The 15,548-nt window shown below is 35.5% G+C and overlaps 1 protein-coding gene across 1 annotated transcript; it reads left to right on the top strand.

Annotated features, from left to right (window-relative positions):
- The first annotated feature begins 3,214 nt into the window (after positions 1-3,214).
- On the top strand, positions 3,215-15,471 carry LOC111047508 (60S ribosomal protein L22). Its single transcript, XM_022333272.2, has 6 exons — positions 3,215-3,366; positions 4,789-5,146; positions 8,032-8,390; positions 9,137-9,258; positions 10,223-10,328; positions 15,357-15,471. The coding sequence occupies exons 1-6, from the start codon at positions 3,358-3,360 to the stop codon at positions 15,396-15,398; spliced, it is 996 nt and encodes a 331-aa protein (XP_022188964.2). The 5' UTR covers positions 3,215-3,357; the 3' UTR covers positions 15,399-15,471.
- Positions 15,472-15,548: the final 77 nt, after the last annotated feature.

Genomic DNA, 15,548 nt, shown 5'->3' with positions numbered 1-15,548 from the left:
TATCTTATGCTTAAGCAGTCATAATAGGTATCATAGTAATGAACTTTCTATTTTAAACTATTTTTGTAGGTATGAGTATGAGCCTTATTGAGGAAAGTTGTCAAACTAAACTAATAGTTCAGTTAAATGGTAATTTTTCAGGAAACAGCCCATACATACATTTTTTCCCAGTTTTATATAGTTTTTTCTTGTCTCGATCTTCTAGCGTACCAGAAAATTATTTCAGATTCGAATTCAGCGCCCCAAAACACATATGAAACCGTCGAGAAAAATTCTTTCGGGGATGTTTCCTGAAAAATTACCATTTGGACTAGAATGAATACTGATCCAAAGAAATAGAGAAAAATTGCATTAGGATTAGTAAAGTGCATTTTCTATTTTTACAGTACAACCTAAATTGTATTGCAGTAAAAGGTGAGAAGCTGAAGACAATGGCACTTGATAGAGATTAAACAGGACTGATTCGGTTTTTGCTACTAAACTGGACTGAGGACAGCTTGGAAAATTGGAGGAGATGAAACAGCAGAACCTAATTGCTTAAAGAGATTTTTAGCGAATAGAGATGAAAATTCTTAAGATTATTATTTCATCTACTACTAGCTATTACTAGATGAAAGTTCACAGCTGTTTCTAGTAGCATACGATAAACGTGTATGTCAAAATATTGATAATGACATTCCCTATATTTCTATATTTCAATGTTAATCCTTTGGGCCTATTAAACGTCGGTCAAGTGGTCGAAGGCTTCGCAACTTCATCCAATTTGAATTTCATAAAATAATATAAATTTATCATATAGAAGATTCATGAAACTACCTAAAAGCAAAATTATTCAATTTTTGAGCGACAAAGAAGCTAAAAGTTGATACAAAGTCCACATACGACGCTAGTAGATACTGCAACCTAGTCTACTATTACTAGCTGAAGAAAGTTCACAGCCGTTTCTAGTATGATGCTAATTGAGATACGAGTAGTTGTGAAAACGTATAATATGTTGTAGGCGTAAGTGGTGAAATGGGTTACATTGAAAGCAAACTGAACAACTACAAATCACTGATGAAGCTAGTTGGTCGCGTTAGGGTCAAAACACGGGCGATGAAGCTTGAGATTGTTGAGAATAATGCATGTATTTAACTTGGTCAAAACACAGTGGAGCAGTATATTTTGGCCCATTTACATTATTTTCAACACTAGCTTAAAGCTTCGCCGCTCCACTTTGTTTCAACCTTAACGCGACCAAGTAGGTAGCTTTAAAAAATATCACAAGGGTAGGCTACTACTTATTTTTCATGGCTGTTATGTGAACAGGGTTTCGGGATGGTCATCATTATGATATAGATATCAATTTAATCCCAATCATCAGTCATTGATACAAATAATACAACCTTAACAAAAAATTCGACTGAGTCATTGTCAATATTGTAGAACCGTTCCATAATTGAAAAAAAACACAAATATGTTGTCAAATTCTACACAGTTCTGTGTAGAAATTCCATTACTATAACAATAAAAAGCTATCACCTGTATGAATGATCATTACAATGTAATGATATATCACATAGCAACTGTAATAAATCAATATTATAACACATATGATAAAAAATTTATCAAAACCACTACCTAGCCATACCTAAGTATAGGCTAATTTCAGTAGGTATGTCGAAAATCAATTGCCAGATCTATCTATAATATTGTTTCTAAGTTGTATTATATTATTAACTAAGGTATACTCCACTGTATATTTGAAAAGCTGTCTTATTATATTCAGCTGCTATAGCAAGTGAGGTGCTAGCTCAATAATATGAGGGTTGTGTCTCTCTCAGGGAGGACTTGAAGTGGGAATCAAAAATGAAAACTTTTGTATAATTAAAAAAAAAAACGTACTCAACTCGTCTCATCAGCAGCATGATATCACGGATCTTCTTACTTGATATTCAAACAAGGCATCCGTATCCTTGGAAATATAGTATAGCCTACTATTAATACATTTGTTTCACGGACCATTTCCATATAGGCCTACGCATGTAAAAGTATTGAAGCATCTACATTTGAAAATCTACTTTGTGCAAAGAATTAAGAACTGAAAATTTCGTAAAGTGAACAAAACTACAACCTATTTCGGACTATGTGTAATCTTATCTAAATTTGGGAGAGGAATAGCACAAGGTTACCTTATTTTTTTCTCTCCCTATCATTTTTGATGATGTACTTGTTGTATAATAAAGAATAAAAGAAAAATATGAAAAAAATATTACCTATTCTTCAATTAATTGAGATGGAGTAAGATCTACTATGATGTTTTAAACAGATCAACTACCGGTAGCCTATATTGTTCTATTGTCGTTTCTAACTGCAATGTCTTTCAATTGTCTTTCTTTGATTCTAACTGCAATGATTTATTAAGACGTAACTAACGTGAGTACTAGTTTTTATAATAACTTCCAGTGGGATGAAATAAACAAGTAGGAAGTAGCCTACCAAGTAAGTACTTTTATTCAATAATGAATCTATTTTTTTATAGACTGTAGTGTCGTTAAAAATATGTCAAATTGACTAGCAATTCGTTATGGAAAGCGAAATAGATGAGAATTAAAAAGATGTGTAAATGCGTGTTGTGATAGGTACTATCGAACAGTATAGTATATAATAATAGAATAGAATAGAAAAAACTTTTATTGGATAAAAATAAGAAGTTACCTTAAGGGTCAAGCGAACCTCAAAGCTTGACAAGGTACCATAATATATTATATAAAATACTTAATACGGTAGTTTTTGTAATGTATAGGTAGTAATTATGATTTATGTAAATCAATTATTGATACCACTCTCACTGGAAAACATGAATTTCCAAAAAGTATTCATTTTTTAGTATATAACTAAAATAAATAACTACAGTGTATTTCATTTCAAAGAGGACAATGAATAATAATCAAGCATGGACGAGTATTTGTATTTCCCGGCAAAGTCTCTATTCAAACTTACCGGATAGTTACCGGATGTCTTATTGATGTTTAATAATAAAATTTTCAGAGAATATGTTGAAATAGTTAGACTCAATCGCTAAGTATATAATCTAATGCATATTTTAAGATACTTTTTATAGTATTTTATTGAGTATTGTTTCAGGAGTAGAATCATGTTTGGATATATCAAGTAATATAGGGATTAATTTTCATTTTCAATAGCAAAAAATAGATAGTTACTCCATAAAAGTTTTTTTTGTTGATAATATGATATTTGTATTTGATTTCCACTCAGAAATATGTTTTCCGAGTTGATGATTCAATTGACGAGAAATAAACTCCTTCATTTTGACTGCAGTAGTCATCGTTTGAGTTTCCTTTTTGCGTGTCGAATATGTCTCCGGTGAGTGTTTTTAAAATTATGTGTGTAAAAATTAGATGTTTTATAAAATATGATTATAAATATTATTTATTTATCAAGTATTTCTTAGTTTAAATATTGCTGATCTTTATCATTAAGTAACAGTTTTACTAAAATGAGACGAGTGAGGTTCAATAAGTCATCTTAAACACCTGCCCTAAACACGTTTCCTTGAACTGATTTCAAGTGATTTTATTAATCTAATTTGTGAAAACCAAGTAAAAATAAATTTTACTTCCATTTTAATTACTAATACATGAAAGCGGGATCATTTCAAGTGAAGGATTACTTTGTAGTAAATGGATTGAAAATCCTAACCTAAATTTAGAATAAGTACATTATTGCTTTTTTAGACATTTCTATGCTCTAAATTGTTGTTTTTTATTTTACCAATCCAATACTACAAATTATTTTTGTTATATTATTTTAATTTAAGGTAGCCTACAGTAATTATTCTTTTTTTCAGTGTTTCTATATTGCTAATTGTTGCTAGATGGTAAACCAATATTGCATTTAATTTGCATTATCGTTATAAGTTCTATGTAGAAAATTCTTAGTTTTAGTCACATCTCCTCTTCAAAGTATTTTCTGTTAGTAGGCTATATGTTCACTTTGTTTTGAAGTGTGATCAGTAGAAATATATTTTAAGAAAATAACATTCATTTATAATGGTGCTAAATGTAAGTAAATAGGCCTAAATTAGAGATTTCTTTGTACAAATTCCAGTAAAATGTTGAGGTGCAATCCAAATTTTTCTATGTAACCTCTTTTAGGTTTTCCATATTTTGAAACTTAAAAAATAATAAAATTAGTTTGAGATCCAACCTCTATTTGGTGCATCACTACGGTTATGCTAATGTTACAATTCTACCTTGATAATAATAATGTTACGTAGCCTACATGATAATCTCACAATATTCTTCGTTTCAGTTTGAAGTTTTCATTCAAATAAGTCATTTTTATAATGCAAGCTATTAGGCTAATTTAGTTGAAAAGTTGTTTTATTTTCATTTTGTTTGTATTTTTAAATGTTTTTCAAAGGTCAAGAAAGGTTTTATTCCTACATGCCTTGACACAGACATGTACTCTGGAATGAAGAGCATCGAGTTGCTTTGTATGCAAAGGGGCCTTGGGTAGCCTATAGACGACCCTACATCTTTTCAATGCATTGCCAGTCAACCTAACTAAAATTTAACTTGATACTTTGGATATTCAAGCATATTATTATCATCATATCAAGTAAATCATGTGGTATTCTCTATAGGATTTTTGTCACCCCTTCAAAGGATGCCATTGACTCAATAATTCATTTATCAATCTATTAATTAGGAATGAGACAAATAACTTACCGTATTTCTTTAGCTAAGCATCGGTTAATGTAAGTGGATGTGATTTTGTTGGCAGGTCGCAGGAGCTAAGAAGGAAGGAGGTGGTGGGGGCGGCAAGAAGGCCGCAGCAGCCCCAAGTGCAGGAGGCGCGAAGAAAGCAGCTCCAGCTGCAGCCAAGCCAGCCGCAGCAAAGGCGGCTGCAGCTCCGGCCAAGGCAGCCAGTGCGCCTGCAGCCACTAAGGCCGCACCAGCCGCCAAGGCCGCTCCAGCTGCTAAGGCTGCACCAGCTGCTAAGGCCGCTCCAGCTGCCAAGGCCGCACCAGCCGCTAAGGCCGCACAGCCGGCCAAGCCTGCGCAAGCCAAACCAGCCAAACAGCCTGCTGCAGCAGCCAAGGGTGATGCTAAGCCACAAGGCAAGGCTGCCCCAGCTAAAGGTAACTCAACATTACATTTAATACATTACTCAAATTATCATGAACAATTTATAAGAATACTAGCTTGCCCGGCGAACTAAATATTTAATGCATCTCATGACAAACTTACCTGGATGCACACCTGAGGAGGCGCGATGCGGCATTTTGCATCCAGGTGCTTCTTGCTTATTGGTTTGAATGGAAGAACTCACACACTGAATCGGGCATGGCGTGGAACGGTGTGATAAGGCAATCTCAATAAGATTAATACTTAGTATCACCAAGCCGCGCCTCCTGAGGTGTGCTTGGCCTTAGCTTGATCTGATGCACTATATTTCTATGAAAATTATCCAACAATCAGTATTTTTTTTACATTTATATCTCAATATGGACTTCCTATGTGCTTAGTTAGTTGTGCAGCAGCTATTATTTTTAGTTATAGTTGAATGTAGCTTGCTAGGAAATTGAATGGTATATTTCCTTGCTGCTGATTTTCTCGTGCATATTCTAAATTTACAGCATTTCGAGTTCAACGACCCAAGTTTGGACGTCGTTCGTAGCGTGGCATTATTAAGGAGCGTATAAATAGGCGCCGCGAACATGAGCAATTCACTTTTAATCAGCTGACTATAACTGTATTTTTACAGAAACGGTAAGATACAGATATAAAAAGCTTGGCATCAGCTCATGAAAAGTGAATTGCTCATGTTCGCAGCGCGTATATCTGTACGCACCTTTGGAATTAGAATTTTGTGAATCAGTAGAAATAAAATAGAAAAACAGATCTACCGACGGCTGTTGGATGACGCAATGATTATAACAGCTGATTTTTATTTCTGTTTGTGGCCAGCTCACAAATCTTCTCCCATAAGGAACACATGCAAACTTTGAAGGACCGTAGGAAAGAGTCCTGAAGTCGGATTATAAATATTATAGGCCATAAACCTGGTCCTGAACATAACGAACAAAACTAAAAAAAATCATCAAATTCGGTGCACACATAAAAAAGTTATTGAATGTCAAAATTTGAGGCTCAATTTGTATTTAATATCGGGGCACCGAGCTTCGCTCGTTATTTATTTATTGACTTTTGATAAACCGAACACGATTATTTAAAATTATTAGGGAAGTACTAACAGGCACAGAACTGTTTCTTCCCCGAATTTTGATTTATATACTATAAATACTCCAGAAAGTAGGTTATGTTCCATACACTTGAATTCAGGTTCAATTTCCTGTTCAAACATTTGAAAACAAAAAATATATAATTTAGATTATATACAAACCAAATTGAATAACAAAATAACACTCTAATCACTTGAATAACCAAATTGAATAACAAAATAACACTCACTAATCACTTGAAATTGTCAAATAATGATAAACTTTGAAAATTATGATATACTCTAGTTTAGGAGGATTATCATGTCATGTCAACAAATCAGATTATGTTGATCAAATCGATCAAATTGTCTAGCCGAATTCTTTGATATATTACTTTTAACATGAAGAGGAGAATTCATCCTTGGAAAACAGATGTTAATTTCTCCCTCCACAGTTTGTAGCGTAGACACAGACGGACATCCTGCGCACAATTGGATGCGCCGTGTCATTTTGCTTCATGTTCTTGTGATGAAAACATCTCTGTAACATACACAAACCAATATACCTGCTGACCAGTAAACTACTTGGAACATTGCCAGCAACAGCTGGAGGGGAGTGTTGATGCGACGCCTCGCAAAGCTCTCTCACACAGACACAAAAGAAGGAGAATGCTGCTAGGTAGTGGGAGTGATTAGTGGAGGATAGAGCTCCGTCTTCGAGAAAGAGCCGTGTTAAAAGTAATTTATCACGCACTTTAGATGAAATTTCTCGCTGATTGATTATGAATTATGATTACACAGTTGGAAATAATTCTGTCTCTCCCACACAGGCACACGCATCTTCTGTTATCGAGAGACGATGAAATTAACATCTGTTTTTCAAGGATGAATTCTCCTTTTAATGTCGTTCAGCGAGTTTTCCAAAGAATGAGACCTAGTGCAATCGAATCTTTATAACATAAACCTACTATTTTCCAAATTCCGTGAAAATCGTTTGAGCCGTTTTCGAGATCCGTAAAACATAAATAACCAGATATATAAATACAGAAATTGCTCGCTTAATATAATAGGATATAGATAGATTATTTATTATATCCTATAATTTAAAATGAGTTTGTGCAATCAATATTCAATTTTGAACATTGTTATAACCATTAGGCTACCTGATAAAATTTTTCCTGAGAAATATTTGAAACTTTTTTTGTGGAGGAAAGCTAGATTGCAGTTCAGGTAGAGCCATTCTTGAAACAATTCATCCTATTGACGATGTAATAAAATTTTCAAAGTACATTGATACATTTTGTGCGTTTATTTTTGTATAAGTAATTTCTATTTCCAACAAGGATATTTTAACAATGTTTCAAGAAAGGTTTTATTTATATTTACTTTTTGTAACCATTTTTGATATGTGAAATGATGTATAGATTGATGGCATTGCCTTAGTTGATTCTTAAATGGTGATTTAGATTATCAACAGTAGATTCTGGGATAAATTTTAGTTGTCTTATTCTAGTTTTTTTTTCAATTGTGTGAAACGAGTGTAACTACAAGTCTCTTGAGTCTCTGTAGCATATCTAGAATCATCTTGCCCAACTTCATGAATGTTTATCTACTCGATCTTCGGCACATCATAAGAAAGTCTAGGGATTGCGGGCTATCCAAAGTCATCTAGTGAAAATCTTGAGGCATGTCGTGTAGAGCAGTAATACTGATATGTGATATCTCGACCTAATTGGACGTTTCTGTGTATCATATCTCCATTTTTTACTTGGCGAATTGAAAAGAATATGTGCTGTTTTGCAGCGGCTGCAGCAAAGGCTGCACCAGCGGCACAGAAGGGAGGTGCGCCGGCCAAGGCAGCCGCCCCTGCAGCTGCCGCCGCAGCCAAGCGCCCAGCTACCGCAGCCGCAGCCGCCGCCCCCGCCAAGAAGCCAGCCGTGGGGGCCGCTGCCCCTGCCACGGCTCCGGCCGCCAAGAAGCCCGTGCCAGGCAAGAAGCCGGCCAACGCCCCCAAGAAGGCGGCGCTCACCGCCAAGAAACCATCCATAGGCATCAAGAAACAGAGCGTCAGAGGCAAAGGACAGAAGAAGAAGAAATCTTCCAAATTCGTTATCGACTGCACTCATCCGTTTGAGGACAACATTATGGACGTTAGCAATTTCGTAAGTCAATTTACCATTTCATACCTATTACTGAACTTTGTCACGTCACGCGGCCGGTAGTTTGAGTTCACTGGGCAAGCAAGATGTTGTTCATAGTCCAGGCTTGCAGGACTAGAATATCATGCGAGCCCCGTAAAGGCTATTCCCACTGCCTTCATACCACATAGCGTAGTTTGTAATACGTCTTTTGAAAGACGTAGCTGACGTATCTCCTAATGCTCAATCAAGCGTAGCGTAGCTGGTTTGAAATGGACTGATTGATTAGGACATACGTCGGCTACATCTTTCAAAAAGACATTGAAAGCTACGCTACGGTGGATGAGAAATAACCTGAACAGACATTCACGGCGAAGTAACTGTCCACGATATTTTCGCCACAATATCAGTCAATAATAATATAGCCTATGCAAATGAGCTAACAATAAGGAATAAAAATAGGCTAAGTGACTAAAATCTATATTCAAAACCCTGAAAAAGTGTAAGTAGAAATAGCTGATAGGCAATAATTATTGGTTGCTAATGACATCTATTGGTAGCGGTCGATGACAGAGAATTGAAACAATAGAAACCAGGAGTCTTTTTGTTCTGCGTAGTGGAATTTGTTTGAATTCTTCAATCTTGATGAATATTTTATATACTGTTAATTTTCCCTAAGAACTATATCATTTACTATTACATTTTTATCCATAATGCCTGTTTTGCAGTTTTATTATTTGCTCATGAATTCTTTTTCATTCTGTTTTCAGGAAAAATACCTTCAGGAGCGAATCAAAGTTAACTACAAGACTAACAACTTTGGAAACTCAGTCAGTTTAGAAAGGAATAAGATGAAGGTTACATTGACTGCTGATATTCCTTTTTCAAAAAGGTAATTCATTTTTTATTAGCGGATTATATTTCAATTGGAGAGTGATTTTTCTCAATGGATTTGATCCAATTAGTCTATTGGAAATTTCCTAACCTGTTGAAAATTTCTTGCAAAGCTTGGCGATGGGACTAGGGTATAAATAGACCATCTATTTTATCCTAGCCAATTAACATCATTTTAAATCTCACTGCATATAATTAGAACCAGCTATTCAAAATTATGGATATTTGGTGTCGGAAATATGCAAAATTAACATGTTTAATTTCTTGTTGATTCTTTCATCCCTCATATAAATGAAGGAACAGGAAGCTAAACAACAATTATACAAGTAAGTTTCTATACTCAATACCTATTGATTACGGCGCAATATAAAAATTCATAGCATAGATTACTTGTCAATATTATTATTATGTAAAAGTGTATATTGGTTTTGTACTCACTGAATAATGTAGCAATATTTTGAAAACTTTTCATTCGTAGGATTTGATTTGTTCAATGTTCACTCCATCATCTCTATTTTTACTGATAGATGTCACGTAGTTCGAGATCCTTCCTTAGTTTATTTTTAACTCACCTTATGAATTGAAAAACATCCACTGCCTCACTCAACTTTCTCCAAGTTGTGCTGATGTTTTGTTTTAAATAAGTTTTGAATCAACATTGAATTATTGAAAACCGCTTTTCGTAAAGTGCATATCATTAGAACCTGGTTTTCATGTAATGAATTTCTGGTGTCGGAAATATGCAAAATTGACAAGTGCAGCTTCTTTTGAATTTATTATCTCATTTTGGATTATGAAATTGTTGGAGGCTGTACAACAAGACGTCACAACCATTAGTGTCGTTTTCTCTTTTACTAGTTGAATAGGCATACATCATTAATATATATAACATAAATATGTCTTGATTATTAATGTTTTATTTATTGAATTTTATCATTAACACTTTTTTTCAATTTTCACAGGTATTTGAAATATCTAACAAAGAAATATCTGAAGAAGAACAACCTCCGTGATTGGTTGAGAGTAGTTGCTGACGCAAAGGACTCGTACGAACTCAGATACTTCCAGGTGAGCTATATTCTATGTTGAAATTATGTGTAGATATAATGAACAGTAATCACATTATAATGTGCTCAACAAATGCGCCTGAAGGTGGGCGCACACAGATCGGACGGACGGCACGGATCGGACGATTAGATTTGATGCATTGTTTCAATTGGAGTGCGCAAACCTATCCGCATCGTAGATCGGAAATGCCGTCAGAAATCCCGAGAGGAGCATTGAAGCCGGCGGCTCCGTTCGGATTGAATGACTCACAGGCATTTCCGTTCTGGTGTGCGCAGTAGGACCGTCACGCATTATTCATTTCCACAGGCGATAGGCTAGCACAGTAGCGACTGAACACGTGGTATTCTTATTTTCTACACACAATTATGGATTCTGAGTAATCGATGATTATGTTCAACAATATGACTGAATTGTACAACTTTTATCCTTTTCTGATTGATTCTAAGGATCCACATTTTTCGTTTTCTCTTCGTACGTCGCTGTACCTCTTCTTCATCTTCGGCTAACAAACAAGTATTGTTTATTGTTTTTGAAGGGACGGATTCAAGGATCCAAAGGTTCAAAGAACCCCATACGTCAAACGAAGCTTATTGTGTTCTCAAGTAGTATGTTAGTTAGGCAAACCAATACCTATGTCCTTTACAAGAACCAGAAGTTTTTCCCTATACTAACATTCCATTCATCACCTGGTAGCAATTCTTGTCGCAATCCAGTGTGATATGCTTGGCAGTCTCTTCAGACTGATTTGTCCTCGTGACCTACGTGAGTTCCAGTCCTGGCCTTTTAGTAGGTCCTTCCGCTGTGAGAGGGGACGCCAAACCGCCTCTGCCTCAGCCTTTTGACCCACATTTGTGTCTGGAGTTTCGCCCATCTCTGGTCTCTTGGGTTTTTCTTTTTGCCCCTACGAAACTGCCCTAATGGGGCAGATACCGTGGGTTTGAAGGCAAGGCAACTTCTGGAGTTGCCTTGAGGTCCATTTTAGTCGCCTCCTACGTCAAGCATGGATACTGTGGGTGAATTCTGGTTATCAACACATTCTTGAGTATGATGATCGACTCAAAGCTCCCCCAACCCACAGGGGGCAACAAACAAGTAACAATTATAACTTCTTCGCTACTGCTATCCATCACTTATACTGTAATATTTGTTTATTAATTTCCTAATTAGCACACGACTCGACATACGTCGCAATGAACTAAAATGCCCCAATGCTCCGATGACGACTAGTGTGTGCAGCACCTAAAAAAAGTACGATCCGTCCGATGACGATCTGTGTGCGCCTACCTTGAAGGTCATACTTGTTGATGGTATGCTAAGTTAGTAGCAGTACAATATTTTTCTTCTATTTTCATTCTATTTTAAATATTAAGAATAATATTGGAAACTATATAAATTCAAATTTCAAAGAAGCTTGCCGCCTTATTAGACAACCATTGCTCCAGTCATTTTCACTTAGTCATCATCGGAATGGCACTGCCCTGCCAGATGCTCGGTAGTCGCTCGACGCTATATCGGGACTGTAAGGAGGGTAGTCCAATCTTTCTCAGCTAAAAGAGATATAATCTCTTGTGTTCGATTTCCTGTGTGTGGTCAGGCATTATCTTTGAGTAAAACTTTCAATGCCCTAACCAAGACCTACGAGTCAATGAGAATGAATGTCAACTGATTTGAAGCCTTGAGCACAGAGAAGCCGTATTCCAGCTCGAACTCTGCGGGACTTATTGAGATATGTAGGCAAATCAAATGTATCAAATTCAAGCAAATGTAGACTCGATCGTATGGTTCCGTAAAGACACAAATGTTGGTACACGACGCATTTGCGTTGAACGGCGACCGCTGCGTAGCGTCAGCGTAATTTAAAACCGTTACTTAGTTAAAAACGCCTCTTAATTATAGTTACAATACGGCCAAACAGTAGGATTGACGCCATAAAGCCACCACCCACTTCTATTCTCTTTTGACAGTTACAGTATTTTGACAGGCAAGCGCATGCAAAAGCATCTTATAGTAGATTGAAGGAGCTATCACTAGTAAAGTAAATTTAAGTAAGTTGGAGGAAAGGAACTAACTTTAAAACAATTTGAGAAGTCAAAGCACTCAAAGTTGTGTGTTCTGTCTTAACAGAATTTTTCAGATGTTATCTGATATTAACGTGCATTTACGATTACTATTATTATTAGCGTATGGCTTTGAATGGTGGGGAGATCCAAGGGTAGTTCCACCTCGCCGTATATAGTTCAAAGTTCCCTAATGGGATACCGGACGCTAAGGTTATAGTGAGCACAATACTTTGAATTTACACTTTTCACAAATTTACAATTACTGTAAAATGGACACCACCAACATTTCTAAAATATAATGGATTATCATCAATTTTGAAAAATCTTGTTGATCTGAAATGTCTGAACAATACGCTGACGTTGGTGAAATGCAAAAATTGTTTTTTGACGAATCAGCGGTTTCATTACATCCACTACATTAAAGTTGCTATAACAATGGAACGTAAACTTGGAATAGTGAAATAATACATTATTTCAAAGAGAATTCAATGCTCTACAAACCTACGATAAGCATTGATTTATACGATCCATTGTTAGAGTTATAAGCCCTGAAAGAGCAAAAAGTTGTTGAAAAACCTGTTATTTTAACAATAATTACACACCTTCAAGAGCTAATATCTCGGGAACTGTTGGGTATATCACAAAATTCCTCTGAACAAAAAGTGTAGAGAATCTATCATGCTTTATATTTTGGAATAGTTAGTTATGTTAGCAAAAAGCTAAAAAATGTAACTTTTAAACCACTTTCATTCCTTTAGCACATGAGTTAGAATGGGAACTTTTGATATGTTCCCCTCCTAACTAGTCTCAACAAACCTGCAAAGTCAAAAATTGTGTTCAAAACATTCCCTCCAAATTCCTTTGTCAATTATTGGTCTATTGTTGCAAAACTGAAGTTTTCACACAACACTAAAACTTCTGCAACAGTTGTAGGGAAATGCGTAAAAGTGTGGAATTATACATAAAATTGAAGAGAATCTAATGCTCTATGAGATTATAATCAACATGGATTTCTCCCATTTATTTTAAAAAAGTTATAAGAGCAAAAATAGAAAAAAATGGAGGCAAACTTGGTTTTTCAAAAATGTCCCACATCCAATAGCGGATATCTCGAAAACTGAAGAAGATATAGAAAAATTTGTGAGATGAATATTGTAGGAAATTAGGTAAGCTTAGATTTTGTATTATAACAGTTATGTCCGTAAGATACATAGTTTTCGTGTTGTATAGTCCAGGCAATGAATGCTCGAAAAAGGGTATAGAGGGAAATGCTTGGAAGACAATTTTTGACCTCGCAGTTCTGTTTAGTGTAGTAAGGAGATAACAATATTAAAAGTCCTCACCCCTACCTCCTGTGCTAAGGGGGTGGGGGTGGTTTAAAGGTACCATCTTTTGGTCAAGGACTTGACTGTTATATAACAAATTAAAGATTACATAATTTCTTACAAGATTCATTTTACAACTTTCTTTATATCTCCTCTAGTTTTCGAGATATCCGCTCTTGAAAGTGTGACATTTTCGTATAATTGACCTTTTGCAGCAGCTTTAGTGTTGAGTGTGAAATCTCCATTTTTGCAACAATAGACAATTGACAAAGGAATTTAGAGGGAATGTTTTAAACAAAATTTTTGACTTTGCAGCTTTGTTGAGACTAGTTAGGAGGAGAATATATCAAAAGTCCCCATTAACTCATGTACTGAGGGGATGAGGGTGGTTTAAAAGTAGCATTTTTCAGCGTTTTGCTTCCACGCTCATATCTTCAGAACTATGCGTTCCAATCGACTTAACTTGAAGCTTAAATGAAGCTTGATAAACTCTACACTTTTTTTAGTGGAATTTTGTGATATCCCCAACAATTCACGAGATATTCGCTCTTGAAGGTGTGTAATTATCAAAATAACAGGTTTTTCATCCAATGTTTTGTTGTTTCAGGGCTCATAACTATTCAACAATGCATCGTAAAAATAAATGTTTATCGTAGATTTGTAAAGCATTGAATTCAATCTTTGAAATTATGTATTATTTCACTATTCCAAGTTTTCCTTTCATTGTTATAGCAGCTTTAAATGTAGGGGGTGAAATTTTTATTGCTGCAACAATTGATCGTTTGACAATGAAATTTGAAGGGGTTGTCTGTAACATAGTTTTTGACTTTGCAGCTTGATTTGGACTAGTTAGTAGGTGAACATAGCAAAAGTGCGCATCTTTATCCCCACTGTTGAAGGTGTGGAACCGCTGAGTTCACACTTGTTGCAGCAATGAAAATTTAACCCCCTACATTGAAGCTGCTATAACAGCTTAGCCATATAACAGCCTACCCCTTAGCACAGCGGGTAGTGGTGGGGATTTTTGATATGTTTACCTCCTTTCTACCCTAAACAGAACTGCATGGTCAAAAATTATCCTCCCAACTTTTCCCTCTTTAACCTTTCCTTGACTGGACTAATATGCGAGAAACCAAAAAATGGTACCTTTCAACCACCCCCCCCCCTTAGCACAAGGGGTAGCGGTGGGCACCCCCTCATTAGCACAAGAGGGGTGCTTTTGATAATATGTTTACCTCCTTACTACCCTAAACGGAACTGCGGAGTCAAAAATTGTCTTTCAAACTTTTCCCTCTATACCCTCTTTTGAGCATTCATTGCATGGACTAACTTTTTAAATTTAATTTTACAATTCTCTTCATTCTCGAATCAAGCTACTTTATAGACACATGTTTCAATCTTCTCGACCATCATCTTGGTTTCAGTAAGCATTCTCAAGATTTGTATTCTTTCATTTCCTTGATTTCAGTAAGCATTCTCATGATTTGTACTCTTTCATTTTTTCATTACAACAATACTTATATTCCATTGATGGTCGATAATTCTACTGTTCTCAACTGAAAGAGGCGATTTTAATATATTTGGATTTTGATCTTTGTAATCCTTTCATTCAATACTAATAGATTTTTCTTTTTTCTTTCCAGATCAACAATCAAGATGAAGACGAGGACGAAGAAAACGATTAAGTTTTATCCATTGTTTGATTTACATGATTTTGTATGTAATATACGTGGAAAATATTAAATCGTTTTATTTATATCCATTGTTTAATGTATTTGACCATAATCAATACATACTAAGAAAACATGATAGAATAATGAAAATAATTTTGCACA

The sequence above is a fragment of the Nilaparvata lugens genome, chromosome 1 (genome assembly GCF_014356525.2).
Source record: "Nilaparvata lugens isolate BPH chromosome 1, ASM1435652v1, whole genome shotgun sequence".
Lineage (NCBI taxonomy): Eukaryota > Metazoa > Arthropoda > Insecta > Hemiptera > Delphacidae > Nilaparvata > Nilaparvata lugens.
The sequence above is the reverse complement of the archived record's forward strand: the minus strand, read 5'-3'. Positions and strand labels throughout refer to the sequence as shown.